General features: G+C 35.6%; 1 protein-coding gene across 1 annotated transcript; it reads left to right on the forward strand.

Moving 5' to 3' along the window:
* The first annotated feature begins 546 nt into the window (after positions 1 to 546).
* Positions 547 to 18,524, forward strand: C2H5orf47 (chromosome 2 C5orf47 homolog). The gene is made up of 5 exons (XM_043980752.1): positions 547 to 895; positions 3,212 to 3,285; positions 8,171 to 8,270; positions 11,171 to 11,223; positions 18,457 to 18,524. The coding sequence occupies exons 1-4, from the start codon at positions 547 to 549 to the stop codon at positions 11,221 to 11,223; spliced, it is 576 nt and encodes a 191-aa protein (XP_043836687.1). The 3' UTR covers positions 18,457 to 18,524.
* Positions 18,525 to 19,499: the final 975 nt, after the last annotated feature.

The raw sequence follows: 19,499 nt of genomic DNA on the forward strand, positions 1-19,499 counted from the left end.
ATGACCCCATGGGGGGGAGGGGGGTGGCGGGGCATGATCTACAGTCTAAGAAGCTTTGCCCTAGCTGACTTGGTGGTGATTCTGAATCCCCAAAAGCTATTGAAGGACAATCCTTATTTAGCTCTTGTGGAAAAAGGGTGCAGCCCTTCCATAGAGGCCTTTATTGGGACAAAGATTTCATATCTTGCCTCCCATATGGCTATCAGGGAGGAGAAGGTTTTGGTGGGTGGACCGTGGTTTATTGAATAGGTGAGCCCGGGGATCAGCTTAGATCCTAGGATCCTTGCTGCATGCAAGAAGCTTATGTCCACTTTACCATAGATGACCCTAATGTGTGATGAATTGTTGAGTGTGTCAGAAGTGTCATCATTGGTGCTGTTCTGGCTCATAGTTAGCACCTTTTCATTCCGAGCATCACTCCCCCCCCCTCCAGTGGACTGATCTGCTTAGTTTCCCCCCCACCCTCCATGGTCTGGTCCGCCTGGTTCTCTTCTGAGTGGTTCCCCCCACTTCCCCGGGGAGTGGTACGTCTCGAGGGGGCCCGACATGGCGACACCCTCGCCCGCGCCCTGGAGGGGGCGGCCGCGGCCTAAGCCGCACTGTATTTACGTGAACTGCTTCGGCTCCCACCCTTGCGGGAGCTCCATCTTCTATGAGGGCCACGGCTCGTGGAGGCTGCAGCGGCACGAGGCGGGGAGAGGGCCCTGGGGGGCGGAGGCGAAGAGGGAGGCTGAGGGCTCCCCGGGCAGCCCTGAGCTCGCCTCGGCGAAGACGGGGAGACCTCTGGCGTCGAGCCCGGGAACCCTGGCGCCAAGGGTTTGGAGGTCACCGCGGTCGCCAGGCCAGGCCAGGGGCAGCCGAATGGGGAGGGCCCCGATGGTAGGGACCGAGCCAGGTAAGAGCTGAGGGACTTACCAAGGCCCGGCAGGGGCGGGGGGGGGGGGCGGTGCTCATGGAAGGGGTGGTGGGGAAGACCCCCCCCACCCGCCCAAGACAGAAAGCAATCAGATATAGGCTATATATCTATATATCTATATCTATCTATCTATCTATCTATCTATCTATCTATCTATCTATCTATCTATCTATCTATCTATCTATCTATATCTATATCTATCTATATCTATATCTCTATATCTATATCTATATATCTATATCTATATCTATATCTATATATCTATCTATATATATATATATATGTACAATCACACCAAACATTTCTGCATTGGTCATGTTGTGAAAGAAGAATCAGAACAAAGGGGAAAAACCTCAAAAAAGAAAAAAACAAAAGTAGAAACAGTATGGTTCAATCTGCATTCAGAATCCATAGTTCTTTTTTCTGGATGTGGAGAACATTTTCCATTATGAATTCTTTGTAGTTATCTTGGATCATTGCACTGCTGAGAAGAGCCAAGTCTATCACAGTTGATCATTACACAATGTTGCTGTTACTGTGTACAATGTTTTTCTGGTTCTGCTCACTTCACTCAGCATCAGTGTTAGTTTTTCTAGATTTTTCTGAAATCTGCCTGCTCATCTTTTCTTACAGCACAATAGTAGTCCATTACATTCATATACCACAACTTGTTCAGCCGTTCCCCAATTGATGGGCATCCTCTCGATTTCCAATTCTTTGCTACCACAAAGAGTTGCTATGAATATTTTTGTACATGTGGATTCTTTCCCCCTTTTTATGATCTCTTTGGGAAAAAGACCTAATATTGATAGTGCTGGGTCAAAGGGTATGCACAGTTCCATAGACCTTTGGGCATAGTTCCAAATTGCTCTCCAGAATGGTTGGATCAGTTCACAACTCCACTGACTATGCATTAGTGTTCCAATTTTTCCATAGCTTCTCCAATATTTATTATTTTCCTTTTTTGTCATATTAACCAATCTGATAGGTGTAAAGTGATACCTCAGAGTCGTTTTAATTTGCATTTCTCTAATCAGTAGTGATTTAGAGCATTTTTTCATATGACAATAGATAGCTTTGATTTCATCATCTGAAAACTGCCTGTTCATATCCTTTGGCCATTTCTCAATTGGGGAATGACTTGCATTCTTATAAATTTGATTTAGTTCTCTGTATATTTTTCACATGTTCTTCTGTACCTGATTTCTGCCACTCTTTCTGCTTTCCAGTTTTTCCCCTCTTAGACTTTTTTTTCATAAGAACTATTTTCTGTCTTCACCTCTCCCATCCAGTATTTTTGAAGTTGATATTCTGAACCTAAGCATTGAATTTTTTATTTATCTCTTTTAAATTTTGATTCAGTTTGACATTCTGTCCTATTGAGATCTTATTGGATATGAATTCTATAATCCAACATATTAATTAACCCTCTTAGTTTCATATTGCATGTTTGATATGTGTGCTATTTAAGTCAGAACAAAATGTTGAACCATACAGGATTAAGGATAATGCTCATATTAGGTTAAGGAGACTTCACTCCAAGTCAGAGTTCTTAACTTGGAGTCCATGAACTTAAAACAAAACAAAACAAACTTGAAAACTATTTCAATATAATCTATTTCCTGTGTAATCCTGTGTATTTTCTTTTATCCATTTTAAATCATTATTCGGAGAAGGGGTCCATTGGCTTCACCAGACTGTCAAAAGGGTCTGTGATGCTACAAAGTTTAAGAACTCTGCCTCTGAGTTGGCATTGATTCATTTATGACTAGTATTTGGATCTGGTCATTCGACTAGCTCCAAATCTGTTATTTTATTCTTATCCATAAGGACAGTAAGAAGACTTTATTCAGTTATACTACATGTACATTATTTCTTTGACCAGTTTTGTACTGTCAAAAATGAAATGAGTTGAGTCCAGAATGACTGTTCTTGATTAAGTCTTATAGTTTTCCTATATGTAAAATGAAGGGGTAGAATTACATAATCTTTAAGGTTCCTTCTGTCTCAAAAATCTATGATTCTAATATTAGAAGATGCATAGATACTAGTAGCAGATGTTTTGCCTGTTGTTTTTAGGCTTTAATCCATTAGAGGAATGCATAATGCTTTTATTTCTAAGTACAGAAACGTACAGCATACAAAGAGAATTTTTAGATGCATCACAAGAGGCATCTATCTGTACTGTTTCTATTCCTTCAAAGATAGAAATCTCTAAATTGTGTGACTGATTTATATGACAACCTTGTTTTCTAATTTCTTCTATCACCTTTTAAAAATTTGTTTTTTTGTTAGAAAATGTTAGTGATGTATTAGAAGTCTACATACCTTTGAATGAGGCTGCTAAAGTCACAAAGAAGAAGAAAAAGGTAAGATATAGAGATGGAAGTCACTGGTTAATTTAGTATTGTACTAAGGGCAGACACCCACAGGTAGCAAATACAAGAGAGGAAAAAAAGTTTGGAGATAATTTTCTTCCCCTCCCTCCTTCATAAGCTGGTTAACAATCAGATATAGGCTATACATATGCAATTATGTAAAACATTCCTGTATTAGTATTTTGTATAAGAAAATTAAAATAAAAGAAAAATAATGAAAGAAAGTGAAAAACAGCATGATTCCGTCTGTATTCAGTGACTATCAGTTCTTTCTCTGGAGGTGGATGGTATGCTTCATCATTAGTCCTTTAGGATTGTCTTGTATTGCTGAGAATAGCTAAGTTATTCACACTTTTTCATCAAACAGTATTGCCGTTACTGTGTACAATGTTTTTCTGGTTCTCCTCTGTTCATTATACATCAGTTCATGTAATCTTTCCAGTTTTTTTCTGAAATAACCCTGCTTGTCATTTCTTGTAGCACAATAATACTCCATTACAATCATATACCACAGCTTGTTTAGCCATTTCCCAATTGATGGGCATCCCTTTGATTTCCAATTCTTAACCTCCACAAAAACAAAACAACAAAACAAAACAAAACAAAAACCTTGATATAACTGTTTTTGTATGAATAGGTCCTTTCCCTTTTTTTGTGTGTTTTTGGAATATAAACCCAGTAGTGGTATTGCCGAATCAGTGGGTATGCATGATTTTATAGTCCTTTGGGCATAGTTCCAAATTGCTTTCCAGAATGGTTGGACCTTTTCACAATTCTACCAACAGTGGATTAGCATCCCAGTTTTCCAACAACCCCTCCAAAATCCAACATTTTCCTTTTTTGTCATATTAGCAATTCTGATAGGTATGAGGTGGTACCTCAGAGTTGTTTTAATTTGCATTTCTCTGATCAATAGGGGTTTAGAGCATTTTTTTTTATATGACTATAGATAACTTTGATTTCTTTGTCCGAAAACTGCATGTTCATATCCTTTGACCATTTATCAACTGTGTAATGACTTGTATTTTTATAAGTTTGACTAAGTTCTCTATGTATTTGAGAAATGTGGCCTTTATCAGAGATACGTGTTTCAAAAATTCTTTCCTAGTTTTCTGCTTTCCTTATAATTTTGGCACATTGGTTTTGTTTGTGCAAAAACTATTTAATTTTACATATTCAAAGTGACTTATTTTATATTTTTAATGCCCTTTATATCTTCTTTGGTCCTAAATTCTTTCCCATCTGTAAATCTGACAGGTAAACTATTCTATGCTGTCTTACTTTGCTTATGTATAAATCATATACCCATTTTGATCTTAGTATATGGTGTGAGATGCTGGTGTACACCAAATTTCTGCCATACTGTTTTCCAGCTTTCCCAGCAGTTTTTGTCCAAAAGTGAGTTTTTCTTCCAAAAGCTTGGATCATTGAGTTTATCATATACTCGATTACTGTGGTCATTAACTATAATGTAATTTGTACCTATTCTTTTCTACTGACCCACCTCTCTATTACTTAGCACCAGATTGTTTTGATAAATATAGCTTTATAATACAGTTTGAAATCTGGTACTGCTAGACCACTTTTCACATTTTTTCACTAATTCCTTTAATATCCTTTAGCTTTTGTTTTTCCAGATTATTTTTGTTATTATTTTTCCTAGATTTATAAAATAATTTTTGATAATTTTGTTTGGCACTGAATGAATAGATTGATTCAGGTAGAATTGTCATGTTTATTATATTGGTTAAGCCTACCCATAAGCATTTAATATTTTTCTAATTTCTGAGATCTGATTTTATTTGGGCGAGAAGTATTCTATAGTTTTGTTCATATAGTTCCTGGGTTTGTATTGGCAGGTAGAATCCCAAGTATTTTATATTATCTACAGTTATTTTAAATGGAATTTGTCTTTCTCTTGCTGCTGGACTTTGTTGGTAATATATAGAAACACTGATGATTTATGTGGCTTATTTTATATCCTGCAACTTTGCTAAAGTTGTCAATAATTTTAAGTAGTGTTAGGTGATTCTCTAGAATTGTCTGAGTATAAGTCATATTGTCTGCAAAAGGAAATCAGTTTTTTGTGGAAATAATAATTCACTTAATAATCAAAGGGTTGGAATTAGAAGGTCATTTATGTGACTCAAATTTGTCATATGTGAAAGATTATAAATAATTGAGAAAAATGTAACAGGGAATTGATGTAGTTCAAGAAAAGAGCTATGTATTTCATAGGAAAAGGGTACATCTAGCTGTGATATTCTTGGTTTCACTGAGCTCTGAATGTTTACCACATTTCCTAGAGATGGAAAAATTATGAAGTTGGAAATTACTAGAACTCTTGTTTCACGGAATCTTACAGGTGCGAGGACCTCTAAGGTCAACTACTCTATTTTATACCTAGCCAAAAATGCCCAACCAACATATCTGCTAAGGAGCCATCTAGTTTTTTGCTTTAATACCTATAGTTTGGTATGGAGGGTTAGGTACAAGATGTTCTGGAAAAGCCCACTCTAGTTTTTCATAGCTATATCCAAATGATTAGGATTGATTAATATCCCTTTACATTTTCTATTTATGCTAAATATTCCCACTTTAATCCTTGTATCAGTCAACAAACATTTATCAAGTATCTATTATGTGCCAGGTATGTGTTTACATTCTTTTGGAGAATGCAAAATACATATTTTCATACAAATATGTGCATATATTCACACAATTGCAAGGTAATTTTTTGGGAGAGTGAGGGCATTAGAAACTGAAAGGATTAGGAAAGGCTTAATGTAGAAGGTGGCAAAACTTTTGCTCCATGGTCTTCAATTCCTTGACAAGGACTTCATAAACCGCCCAGGATCCATCAGCTGTATCCTCATATGAAGCCCCAGAAGTGTGTAGTATAGTAGTTATCAGGTTTGGCTTAGATAGTTCTCTTCATAGCCTGAGAAGACAGTGAACCTTCATTTTTAATGTGAAACCAACAGATAGATGCCAAGGTACTCCCAAGATACTCCTGTTTGCAGATGGCATTGTTGCTGATTTCATCAAGCCCAGAACAACTATATAGCCGCCTAAATAAGATCTGTAATTATGCAAAACTGTTCTGCCAAATACAGTCAAAAACAAAGGCCAGAGATTACCTATTATCTATTGTTGGATGGACCAACAATAGAACCTGTCCATCAATGCATATAACTTAGACATTGCATATAGACAGTCATCTGGGCTGAAATTTTAACAGGAAGAGGAGGTTGGGCTGGGTTGTCTTTAGGAAACTGTACAGTCCTTTTAATAGCATCTCCCTGAAACAAGTTTCTCCCCAAAACAAAGGCTTCTTTTTTGGACAGTAGTATTCTTCTATTGATGTATGTCTGAGGATCATAAGATAAAAAACTCCCCAAAGACTTGAAATTTCAGATTACCCAAAAGGTAATGGAAAAGTGCAAGGTGAGCATGAGAAAGCTGCAAAGTGTCACAGATGAGGAATTGTGCGGAAAAAACAAAGTAAATTAGGTAATCGAAGAAATGTATGACAAGAAAAAAATGTGGGATGGCCATTTGCAAGAGCAAGTATCATCACATATTGGTGCACATGCATTTTCAAAAGATCCAGAGGAGCATTTTGGATGGATCCTTTAGGGTGAACTTTGGGGAAGACATGAATAGGAGTCAAATGAGATGGGCAAACATGTATGAATTGAGATTGGTATCAGTGGAGGGAGTGTCCACAGTGATGAGATAACAGGTCCATTGAAGTATCAATGTAGCCAAAAAAAAAAAAAGTTGTACTAGATGATGTCTCTTCTATAGAGTAACAACTACTACTCCATTTTTTTGACTCATGAGTGAATTTTTAAAGTCTCATTTGCAAGTTTTGTGTTTGTGTACAGCTATCCACATGATGCTTTTATGAGAATTTAATTTGATGAAATGTTAACAGGTCAAATAAAAAGTTATCTGATGTGACATTCTAAGGAATACTTAAATGTAAATAAAAGGAAAAAATGATTGAATTTCTCCTAGGGTTTTCCTTTGTGCTATAGCCCAAGACAATTATACATCTGTAACCGGGATATTTTAAAAATGCCAGAGCTGTCCTTAAAGCACAGAATTTTAAAGTTAGAAAGGACTTCAGAAACCATCTAGACCAATCTGTAATTGAATAAAAATTCTCTTGACAATAAATCCAGCGAATGGTTATTTGGACTTATTTGAAGTAAGTCCTGCCCCATGAGGTAATACATTCAACTTCTGAATACTTATTAGGAAGTCTTCCCTTATATGAGCCCAAACTAGCCTATTCTCACCTTCCACCCTTTGCTTCTAGTTTTGTTCTCTTCATGCCATCTAATACAAATGGCCTATTTTATCAGGTGAAAGAGGTAAAGTGATTTATTTGCCCACAATCAAAGAGCTAGCAAATTGTAGAGGCAGGATCCGAACCCATTTCCACCTCTTAACCCATGTTTTTTCCACTATGTCATGAATCTATTTAGGTTTATAGTAAATAGCCTTTAATATTAATATGTGAAAAAATTAGTATTTAGACAGGTCCACTCTACTACAAAGAAATAATGGGTCATAGCCAATTCTATATGCTTACACATACATGGCTTTTCAGAAGAAACCTCATTTAGGATTGGTAACAAATGCTGACATTTTTTTCGAGGGAATGATGTCCAACCTGGAAATGGGTTATGAAAGAATCAGTGTAATGGAGAAAAACTCAAAGTAGATTTCAGGTCCATGTTTCAACAGTGAGTGAGAATCCAAAGAATATTCTAATGAGCATGCATTGTGGTTGAGATTCCTTAACAGTGAGCCTCTTTAAAGGTTCTCAACACATTTGCCTTCATTATGGTGTTTATATTTTTAGTATGCAGCGTGGGACAGTGTTTACAAAGTAATTTCCAAGATGCTGGACGAAAATGAAAAAATCAGAGACAGAATGAACTTCAAACAGGGTTGTGCTAAAAGTAAGTAATACTTTATTTGAGATTGAGAAACCTCTATTAGAGGTTTTGGTCAAAAAATAAAGATGCTTGTATATCAGTAACTCTCATAATTGTAATGTGCAGAGTGCAGAGTCACAAAGTTCTGTTTCTTGTAATCATTACTCTTTTAAATTGATACTCCCTTTACTATATTTTTAAATTATTGTATCTAGAACTGGTGGATGAGGAAAGGGGTTTGTATGAGTGAGAGACATTAGTGTAAAGGTATTCATTCTATTTAAAGCATAGCAGGAAAATGAAACACTGGGTTTTTTTGAGGCATAAACATTTCAAAACTGTACTTTTGGACTTCATCTGACGAAATAAAACAGCATGTCACCTGTATGAGCTTTTGTAAGTCACTTAATTTTTCTGGATCCCAGTTTCCTCCTATGTAACATGAAGGGAATAGCTAGATGGACCTCCAAGGCCCCTTTAAGTGTATAATTCCATGTTCCTTCCCTTAAAGACACTGTACAGCTCAGGCCCTTGAATGGTAGCTTTCATATAACTGTTTCCAAATAATCAAAGTGCACATTTACACTGTTGTTATATTTGAAGTTATTGTGATTCAGAGGCATCAATATAGCTAGAGTACATTAAAAAAATAAACTATATTGAGAAAAATGGAAAATTCTGGGTCTAAAATACCTGGTGTGGGGTTGGGCATAGAGAGAGACAAATTTAGCTGATAACTGTTTTGATTTTGTTGATTCTGTTATTTTTAAGGAGAAAATGTAAACCCTAATGTTCTTATATAGCCAGAATATATAACTACAAAGAATATGATCTTGCAAGTGTGTACTGTAGATTTAATAGGTTCAGTAATACTTTCTATTAGGTAATTGGTAAAGGTGTCCCATAAGTTGATTCCTACCTTAAAATGGTTGTCTAACAAAACTCTAATTTGTAAGCATCAAACTGCTAGTAACTCATTATTGTTAATCTGAAATTGTCTGCAGTGAAATTATTCATAATGGGCAAATAAAAGATAAAAGAATGCCACTAGTGTGAACATATATAACTTTTCTGATCTAACTTTAAATTAGAATGACATGAAAATTTATCTCACCTCCCTTCATCTCTTTTTTTAAAAAGATGAAGAAAAAGATAGCTTGAAAATACAGGGTTTTTTAAAAATGAGAGTAGTGGGATATGGGCTGCCCTGGGAATATGTGGGCAACAGAGCCCATATGATGTAAGCAGTCTAGGAAAGTCTAGATCATGAGTAACTGGAAGATATCAGGTGTTTAGATACTGGGGAATCCCAAAGGAAGGGATGAAACCCCTGATATTAATACAGTATGTAAATTTTGTATGCAGGGTATTAGTCTCAGAAGAAATTGGGCAAATGAAAACAAGGGCTCATTTTAACAGGTGGGAACAGAGATAGAGACAAGCAACAGAGATGAATTTATATATATATATATGTATATATATATTTGTATATATACACACACATGTGTGTGTGTGTGTGTGTATGTGTGTGTTGAGAACAGGGATATTATTTTTGCCATTGTTTGATGATGAATGGATGAATAAATATTCAGTGCTTAATATTTGCAAAGCACTATTCCAGGCACAGGGGATACAAATTGAAAAGCAAGAGAGTTGTTCTTCTGAAGGAGCTCACATTCTATTGGGGGAGAAACACATAAGGAAGGTTTCTACTGCAAGTCAGATAGACAAGTTCCATGACTTTAAAGTGCAGTAGTGAAGCAGATGTTAATTCCTTTTCTTGAATGTCGTTTACACTGATAAATTATATTAGTTTGTGATCCTAAACCAATTGACAGCACTAAGGACTTTAGTAGTGAAAATTTTCTTTTCTTCAGTAGTTATGGTTGTAGCACCAGTGTGAACAGTTGCCAGGCTGCATATCCACAAAGGCTGATTCCCAAGATGATGGATAAGGACTTTGGGCTAGAAGTATTGCTATTTCCAAGGCTCTTGGCCTCAAGGTCCTGGACTGTCTCCATCAGGGTCTAAGAGGAAATGGTGGTCAAGGTGGTGGTGCTGGTTTGACTTATCTGACACGTGCTTCTCACTCACAGTGCCTAGAGGTTTGAGCTGGAGGCAGGAATCTAAGGCTGCCACTCTTAGGGATCCTTCACCCATCTGACTATTGTTGGTAGTTGATCAGTTGTTGCTGATGGTGATGAGGAAGGTAGACAGCTTCTCCACAATTATTTCTCCCTTTAATTATGGCTGTGGGCACTAGGTTAGAAGCAAATACAGTAGTGTATGGGGGTGTGGGGGGATAAGCCACTAACTTAACACTAAATTTCAAAGGAGTAAGAATTATTCATATTTTTCTCAGCTTTTGCAAAAAGTCATTCATTGAATAATGAGAAAAATGGCTTGGGGATTTCCAGAGATGAAATTTTAAAAAAATAAACAAAATTCTCATTTTCAAGTATTTTGTGTTGCTGTCCTAGAGTGGTTTATAGAATATACCAAAATGCATATTAAGTTGACAAATACCAAGGAATAAAAATTGATGAATGTTTTAAAAAAAACCTATTCATAGGAAAACTCATTAAAGAGTGTAAATATTTACTTATTTTCTTTTTTCATTTTCTCATGATATATTTATTTTAAAAAATAATTGAAACTTTTTAAAGTAATGAGTTCCAAATTCTCTCCCTCCTTCACTCCCTCATCTTCCCCTTCCTTGAAGTGGTAAGAAATCAGATATAGGTTATACATGTTCAATTATGTAAAACATTACCACATTAGTTATTTTGTATAAGAAAACTTGAATAAAAGGGAAAAAATTAAAGAAAGTGAAAAATAGTATGCTTCAGTCAATATCAATTTTTTCTTTGGAGGTGGATAGTATACTTTATCATTAGTCTCTTTTTGTTCTTTATTCATCCTAGGTGGGGATCTGATCCAAAGTAAAGAAAAGGAGTCTTCTCATCTCTCTGGCTAAGTATGAGGGTATATTAGAGTCTGTGGGTTAAAATATAGACAGGTTTAATTTTCCCTCTTTTTTACTGCTAAATCTCTGTTATCTGGGGTTTTGTACCTGTTTCTTGCTTTTATTTCTTGAATTAAATATTCCCTAAAACATCTGTTATGTATAAGTCATAGAGCTAGATGTTGAGTAAAAGCTGAATGAGTGACAAAGCATTTATTTTAAAATTTTTTCCTTTTTTAAATTTAGAATTTTCCCCAAGTTACATGTAAAAAAAACCCAATTTTTTTCACATTGATTTTTAAAAAACTTTGTGTCTAAATTTCTTCTTCCCTCACTCCTTGACCCTCCCTATGAAATCCAGCAATTCAATATAAGTTCATACATGTGCAGTTATACAAAACATCGTCTCATTAGTCAGGTTGTGAAAGAAAATTAGATAAATAACTGTTAGAAAGAGGGAACTAACAATTACAATTATACTTCAATCTCTATCAGATACCATCAGTTCCTCTGTTTGATGGTTTGAATTTTTCATACGTCCTTCTGATTCCCTCCCCTTGATATTTACTCTGTTTTCTATTTTCCTTCACCCTATCCCTTCTCAAAAGTGCTTTTTTTTTTTTTTTTGGCCGGGCAATGAGAGTTTAAGTGACTTGCCCAGGGTCACACAGCTACTGTGTCTGAGGCTGGATTGAACTCAGGTTCTCCTGAATCTGGGGCTGATGTTTTATCCACTACACCATCTAGCAGCCCCTGAACCACCTACCTGCCCCTGTGCCACCTAGCTGCCATGAGTGTTTTGCTTTTTATTGCCCCTTCCCCATTCTGCCTTCCTTTCCTTCACCTCTCCCCACCTTTTCCCACTTCTCCTTCCACTTTCCCTCAGGGCAAAATATATTACTATATCCACTTAAATGTTTGTTATTTCCTCTTTGAGCCAATTCTGATGAAAGTAAGGCTCACTCACTCCCCTGCTCCTTCCCCATCTTCTCCTCCACCCCATAAGCTTTTTCTTGTTTCCTTTATGTGAGCTACTTTACACCCTTCCACCTTTCCCTTTCCCTTTCTTCCAGTGCATTTCTCTTACACCTTAACTTTATTATAAAGATGCCATCATGGGTCAGCTAGGTGACACAGTTGACAAAGCACCAGCCCTGGACCCATGAGGCCACGAGCCCATATTTGGTCCTAGACATAAGCCACCCCACTCTGCCTGCCCCACAAAAAACAAGGATAAATGCTTTACAGATATCCCTTCATATTCAGTTCACACCTGTGCCCTCTGTCTAAGTATATTCCTTTCAGCTGCCCTTATACTGAGAAAGTTCTTAATTTAGCAATTAATGTATGGCTTGATTGATTTTTCTTTGTTTGGTTTATTTAATATCTCTGTTTCTTAGTTTAGATTCTTAACTTAGATATTGTTATTTTTTAAGAAATCATCCACTTTTTGAAATTGTCATTTTGCTGACAGAGATATGCATAGTACTTTCTGAATATTATCTTTTTATCCTATTATGAATTCATTTTGTTCATGTTTTCTTTTTTGTTTTTCGTGGGGCAGTGAGGGTTAAGTGATTTGCCCAGGGTCATACAGCTAGTAAGTGTCAAGGATCTGAGGTCAGATTTGAACTCAGGTCCTCCTGAATCCAGGGCCAGTCTTTTTCCACTGTTACTACCTAGCTGTCCCGCATGTTTTTCTTTTAGTAGTTTGATTTCCCCCTGCTTTTTTGATCAGATTAGCTAACAGTTATTAATTTATTTAGTTTTTCCAAAAGCTATCTTTTAATATTGTTCATTAATTCTATATTCTTTATTTTCAAGTTTCTCAATTTCTGCCTATAAGTTTAAGGATTTTCTTTCATACTTTTAAAAACATTGATGATTTGTTTACTTTCTAGTCTTTTAAATTGTAAGGTCAGTTAATGAACCTTTCCTTTTCTTGTTTTTTAAATAGAAAATTTTCAGAGATAAGTTTATGTCGAGGATTGCTTTACCTGCATGCCAGAAATTTTGATATTTTTTTTAGTGTTATTCTTATATTAAAACATGACTATAGCTTCTTTTGTTTGTTCTTTAATTCACTCAGTATTCATCATGTCATTACTTAGTCTCCATTTAGGTAGGTATCTTTGCTAATAATTCCTTTGTTAATTAACTATGTATTTTAATGTTGTAGCATGATCATTTTAAAGGGTACCATAGGATGCTGAAATGTGTGGATATTCTTTAAATAGTTCTATTCAGAAGTTTATAGACAGGGCATTCAGATCTAATTTTTAAAACACTGGACCAGTTCTTTGTTTATCTTTTTTGTTCATCTTTGTGAGAAAAAAATTAATGACTTATTATGTTGTCCTTTTTGGGGGTTTGATTAGCCTTCTTAGTGAACCTTGAACATGATGCCATATTATACACACATATTTAATAAAACTATTTTTTCATTGTCTGTGTTGTCTTTGATATTGTCATTTTTGTTTGTATCCCTAGATATTATGTTTTTATTGTTAAGAACATGAACATTATGGCAACTCTAGCTTTTTAAGTTACCTGAAGCTTAATAGATATTTTCCTATTCTCTCATTTTCATGTATGTGTCTGTATGTTTTAAATATTATTCTTGAATGCAACAAAAGCTTTTAAAAATCCATTCTTTCATTCTCTTTGTTATTACTGTGGAATTTATTCACATTGAAGGTTATAATTTAAAAATTTGTGTTTTCTTTCATTAACATATAGTCTTTTGATCTGGATCTCTATTTACATTGGTATAAGTAACTTCCAGTGATGAATGTGTATTAAAATGTGTATTTAAACATGTGCATGTATATATATATGCTTCTTGTTTTAAAACTGATGTATGCATTTGAGTGTATATATGTGTATATACACATACATCTACACAGATTCACAATATATTTCTCTCTTTTTTGGGGGAGGGCAATGAGGGTTAAGTGACTTTCCCAGGGTCACACAGCTAGTTCAGTGTCAAGTGTCTGAGGCTGGATTTGAACTCAGGTCCTCCTGAATCCAAGGCCAGTGCTTTATCCACTGTGCCACCTAGCTGCCCCTCTCTTTTTTATCTTTCTCATGTACATACTTGGTTTTTTTGTTGTTGCTGTTGATGATGTTTTGGGGATTCTCTTGATTTATGCCTTCTTATCTACTTACAGTTATTTTGGGCAGTTTTTCTGCATGATTTCTTGAAATACAGTATTTTAGTTTTCTTTTTTGTGATTTTTTAAAAAAAGATAAATATGCTTAAATTAACTTTTTGCTTTGTATTTTAGTTGTATATTCTTGTTTTTTCTTAGTTCTATAAATTTTTGACTTTTGATTTTGTTCAATTAATTTTTCTTCTTCATCTGCAATTTTGTATTGTTATTCCCTTTTCCAGTAAATCTATGGTTGTAGAGAATACCTCTAACTTTTTATCTAAATTTTCTACTGTCTTCAGGTTTATTTTTTCCCCCAAGACCTCACATTTTTGTTTGCTGTTTTCACTTAATCCTTTGAATATTCTACTGAGTTACTGTGGTGCCTTGCAGAATATTTTTTCATGATTTAAAAATCCATAATCAATCTGTGAAGCAAAACCCCCCCAAACATTTATTAAGTGCCTGCTATGTGCCAGGTGTTGTACTAGGTATTAAAGATATAGGGAGAACATGTAGTAATGAATAGAACACTAGACTTAGACATGTGGCAGTTATTTGACACTAGGTAAGTTACTTAACCTCTCTGTGCCTTGTTTTCCTTATCTGTAAAAGGAAAGAGTTGGACTTGATGACTTCTAAGATGCTTTTTCAAGATTATTATCCTGCCCTCAAGGAGCTTATATTTTTTCAAGGGAGTCAATATGTACATAAATAAGTGTATTAGCATTTACATATAGCCTTTTTTGTTTAGAATTTTATTTTCCAAATTCCCATGTAAAAACAAATTTTGACATCAATTTTTAAACATTTTTTGTTCCAACGTCTCTTCCTCCATCCCAACAATTCAAGCAATTCAATATAAGTTATACATGAGTAGTCATGCAAAACATCTCCATATTAGCCAGGTTGTGAAAGAAAACAGACAGAAACAAAACTTTAGATTAAGGAACTATCAAAAAATTATCCTTCAATCTGTTTTCAGATACTTTCAGTTCTTTCTCTGTAGATGGATTACAATTTTTCTAAGTCCTTAAGAGTTATATTGAATCATTGCATTGCTGAAAATAACCAAGTCCTTCCCAGCAGATCATTTTATACTATTGCTGTTATTTCGTGTATAGTACATTTCACTCTGCTTCAGTTCATGTAGGTCTTTCCAGGTTTTCCGATAGCATCCTGTTCATCATATTTTTTTTTTGGTTTCCTATAAAGTAATTAACAAAAAAGAATTATGTTTCAATCTGTATTCAAATACCATCAATTCTCTCTCTGTATATACATTGCATTTTTCGTAAGACCTTTGGAGTTGTCTTGGATCATTGCATTGCAAAATAGCAGTCATTCACATCTGATCATCTGAACAATAATACTATTCTTTTGTATACAGTAGGTTTCAATTTGCATCAGCTCACGCAAGTCTCTCCATGTCTTTCTGATAGTATCCTGCTCATCATTTTTTTTTTTATAGTGAGCTACAATTGTATAGTACTTTAAAGAGAGATTTCCTTACAATAAACCCATGAGGTTGATTATTGCAACAACAGTAATAGATTACTTTTATATAGTACCTTAAACTTGACAAAGAATTTTCTTCACAATAGCCCAGCAAAGTAAGAAACATACGTTTTGCCATTATCACTGTCAATCATTAATCAATCATCATAACTGTTTCCCTCCATCCTATTCCCTTCCCATGCATATAGCCTTTTAAGGTTTAGAAATTTTAAATGCTGAAGCTTGCCCAACTAGTAAATGTCTGAGACAGGTTTTGAACTCAGGTCTTCCTTACTCCAAGTCCAACACTTTATCCATTGCATCACCTAGTTGCCAATATACTAAAAATCAATACGAAATAATACTTGTCAGTTGTGTTAGAGTGTTTTTCTGTTTGCCTATTGTCTTAACCTTTTTTAAAACCTGAAAAGTAATTCTTTTTTAAACTTACTCCACAGATTCCTCTCTTTTTCTGCCTTCCTGTTTATTTTTGTGGCCATTTATAGCTTCATTCATTTTGTGACTGTTATGAAGTCGAGCAGAGCTTTTTACTCTGCCATCATAACAGAACCCCAGATTTCTGTAAGGTCCATTTATATTTCTTATAATTTTCTTTTTAATGTTAATTATTGTTTGCATTTTAAAATGTGTCTGTATGTCCCTTTGAAAATGCTTTTGGGGGAAATTTTGCATTGTTCCTTTTATTCACATTGACTCTGGTACTTTGCTCTGTGGTATTTTTCAAAATTAGACATGCTTTCTTTATTTTGCTCATATAAAATATTTTTAATTATTCTGTAGTTTTTTCAGCCATTGTTGTCATTGTTGTTTTTATTTCTCTTTCTCCTCCTTCATTCCTCCTTTTCATTCATATGATTATCCTTATTCATATGACTCCTCTATTACAAACTTTCACTCAGTCATTTTGACTGAAAGTCTGAGACACTGTTTCTGTTGGGAATGTACAGAATGGGAGAGCAAGCCAACACAACTCTCTGGCTCTAACATGGCGCCTTAAGGGGTAATTTTACTTCCATTTGTAGACATGGCTCTATCCAGAGTTTGAGGTGACGTACCCTCAGAAGTAAGCTCAAGACTTTCCAGTTCCTATAGAGCCCATAGTAACAGGGTTCAGGGGTTTTATCTCCATACCAAGTGTCTCCATCTCTGAGAATGAGGGTGTGAGAGAGCATAGAGAGAGAGAGACCAGGAGAGACAGGGAACAAGGAGGGAGACAAGAGACAGAGAGAGAAAAGCTGAGAGTAATTTTCTCTATATCATTTTGAGTCCTTTGAGAAATGGGTAGATTTCTAATCCCTTTTCTCTAAAAAAACTATCCACAGCAGTTAGAAATCAGGGAGAATTGTGCAACATGACCACTTCTTACTTTCCTTGGAATACTATCAGGCAAATACATGTATGTGCACATGTTCTCAATACTTCTTTAAAGCACATTTTTTGTTGTTGTTGTTGAAACTTCTGTGGTAATGAGACGTTATTTAACAGAGGTGGCATAGCAGATAGAGTACCAGACCTAGATACAGAGAAACCTGAGTCCTCAGACACTTATTAGCTGTGTGATTCCCTGGGCAAGTTGCTTACATCTCTATTTGCCTCAGTTTCCTTATCTGTAAAATGGGAACAATAGCACCTACCTGTCAGGAGTGTTGTGAGGATCAAATGAGATAAGTATAAAGTGCTTAGCACAGTGCCTGGCACACAGTAAGCATTATTTAAATACTATTTATTAATGACTGTTTCTATTAAGCATTGATGTGTGTTTTCATCAGAATGTCCACTTCTTCTATCCATGAGAACACAGCTCTTTCACACCTCTTGAAGACAATATGCCCTGTTGCTGTGCTTGCAAAAATTCATGCTATATTTGCTGTCTTGTTGATGACACTTTCCCTTGCCCCTCACCTCAGTTTACCTAGGATGTGGTATGTGTGTCTTTAATCTTAGGACCAATAAGTACTCAAAGTACTTACAATTAGGTCAGTCTGCCAAGAGCTACTATCAGAGCTTATCAAGTACCCATGCTTACTCTCACACCACGATGAAGCATCAGAGGAGAACTTGATATGCTGAACATTGATATGCCTCCATTATATTTAGTGTATAATAAATACAATGTTGATTGCCACTTCCAAAGATGTCTTTTCATGAGGGCATAATAATTAGGGTTGTGTTTATTCACATTCTGATTAGTAATGGCAATAGTTGAGCTGTCTTAAAGTTATGACAGTATGTGAGAAAGCCCAATTCAACAAACTTTTTAGGAGCTTCTAGAAAGTTGTGAAGTATGTACTTACAAAAAGCAAAAACTGTACCCCCCCATTTCTTAGAAGGAATTGCTTGCTTCATTGTGCCCTAGAAACACTGAATGTAGGCACTACCATCAAGTACATAAGAAAGTTGGTTGCTAATACGTTACTTTCTTAATAGTGCCTCCTATTTGGTATGAAATAGTTCAGTGATGACTTTGTAATGTAGCATATTGGTTGGCTGTTATATATGTTTTGGGCAGATGAGGGGGGAAATCTTGAAAATGGAGAGAGATAGATAAAATTCCTTTTTTTGTGTTATCCAGGAGGAACAACTTGTCATGAAATGACTGATAAACATTCAAAAACGGAAGAGCACAAAATTATTGCATGGATACTGGCAGCGTCATTTGGATTTTATGGAATGTTTTGATGTAGTTTCCTGGCATCTGATCTGGACAATTAGCTTCCCTCACTCCTTACCCGTGATAACTTTAGTTTTATTTAAGTTGCTACTAATGACATTAGCTCTTTGGAGGGGCTTTGAGAGTCCACTTCCCACTTAAGAAAGTCAGGTAGAAAAATGACTCCTTCTCAAGGTAAGCCTAGGTATAGTTGTACACTTTGTTGTCAGTAGAAATCATCCTTGGAGGTGTACTTAAATCCACAGAATAAAACATTTCCATTTCACAATGAAATTGAAAAATGAGCCGTGAATAATGTTCTGTGGATCTGTCTAGTGTGTCATCTAGGTTCCTCATTGTATATTTTCAAAGATACAAGACTTTATGGTTATGTTGATTAGGGAGTTACACCTTGTGCCTTTAATGTACAGCATCTCACTTCTAGTATTAAGTTTCTCTGAGGCACTGCATCAATATTGAGTTTGCATAGTCCCAAAGCTATAGGGACTTTGAATTCATAGTTCACATATTTGCAGTATAATGTGTCCATATGAACCTGCTGCTGTTCTGATCCTAGGCAAGATGGATTTGAAGGAGGCAAACCTTGAGTTTAGTAGGCCTTCTTACCTTAGCGCATAACTCAGATAAATGACACTTTTGGAGTCAGGAGTAGTGCTGGAGGTGGGGGTGGGGGTGGTCATTTTTGGGGAAAAATGATTTCCAGTAATAAAAAACATCTAATCTATGTATTTTATAGCAGTTCAGTTAGACCTGAAATTCATTGAGAGACAGTGGCCTTGACAGTCAACCATATAGTCAGGTATTTATAAAGCCTTTTAAAGTATATACTTAGTTTCCTTTTAAGCAGCTAATTCTACTAATACTCAGGTTCAGGAATTCACAAAAATCCTTATTTTAAGTTTGCAAGTGATTCTGGTATAAGATTTCTTTGAAGTACTTTTCCC

This window comes from Dromiciops gliroides, chromosome 2 (assembly GCF_019393635.1).
Source record: "Dromiciops gliroides isolate mDroGli1 chromosome 2, mDroGli1.pri, whole genome shotgun sequence".
NCBI classification, from domain to species: Eukaryota; Metazoa; Chordata; class Mammalia; order Microbiotheria; family Microbiotheriidae; genus Dromiciops; species Dromiciops gliroides.

Coding starts and splice junctions, on each gene's coding strand:
- C2H5orf47 (XM_043980752.1), top strand. CDS start 547: ATGGCGACACCCTCGCCCGCGCCCTGGAGGGGGCGGCCGCGGCCTAAG. Junction 3,286..8,170: donor TCACAAAGAAGAAGAAAAAG/GTAAGATATAGA, acceptor TTATATTTTTAG/TATGCAGCGTGGGACAGTGT. Junction 8,271..11,170: donor CAAACAGGGTTGTGCTAAAA/GTAAGTAATACT, acceptor TATTCATCCTAG/GTGGGGATCTGATCCAAAGT.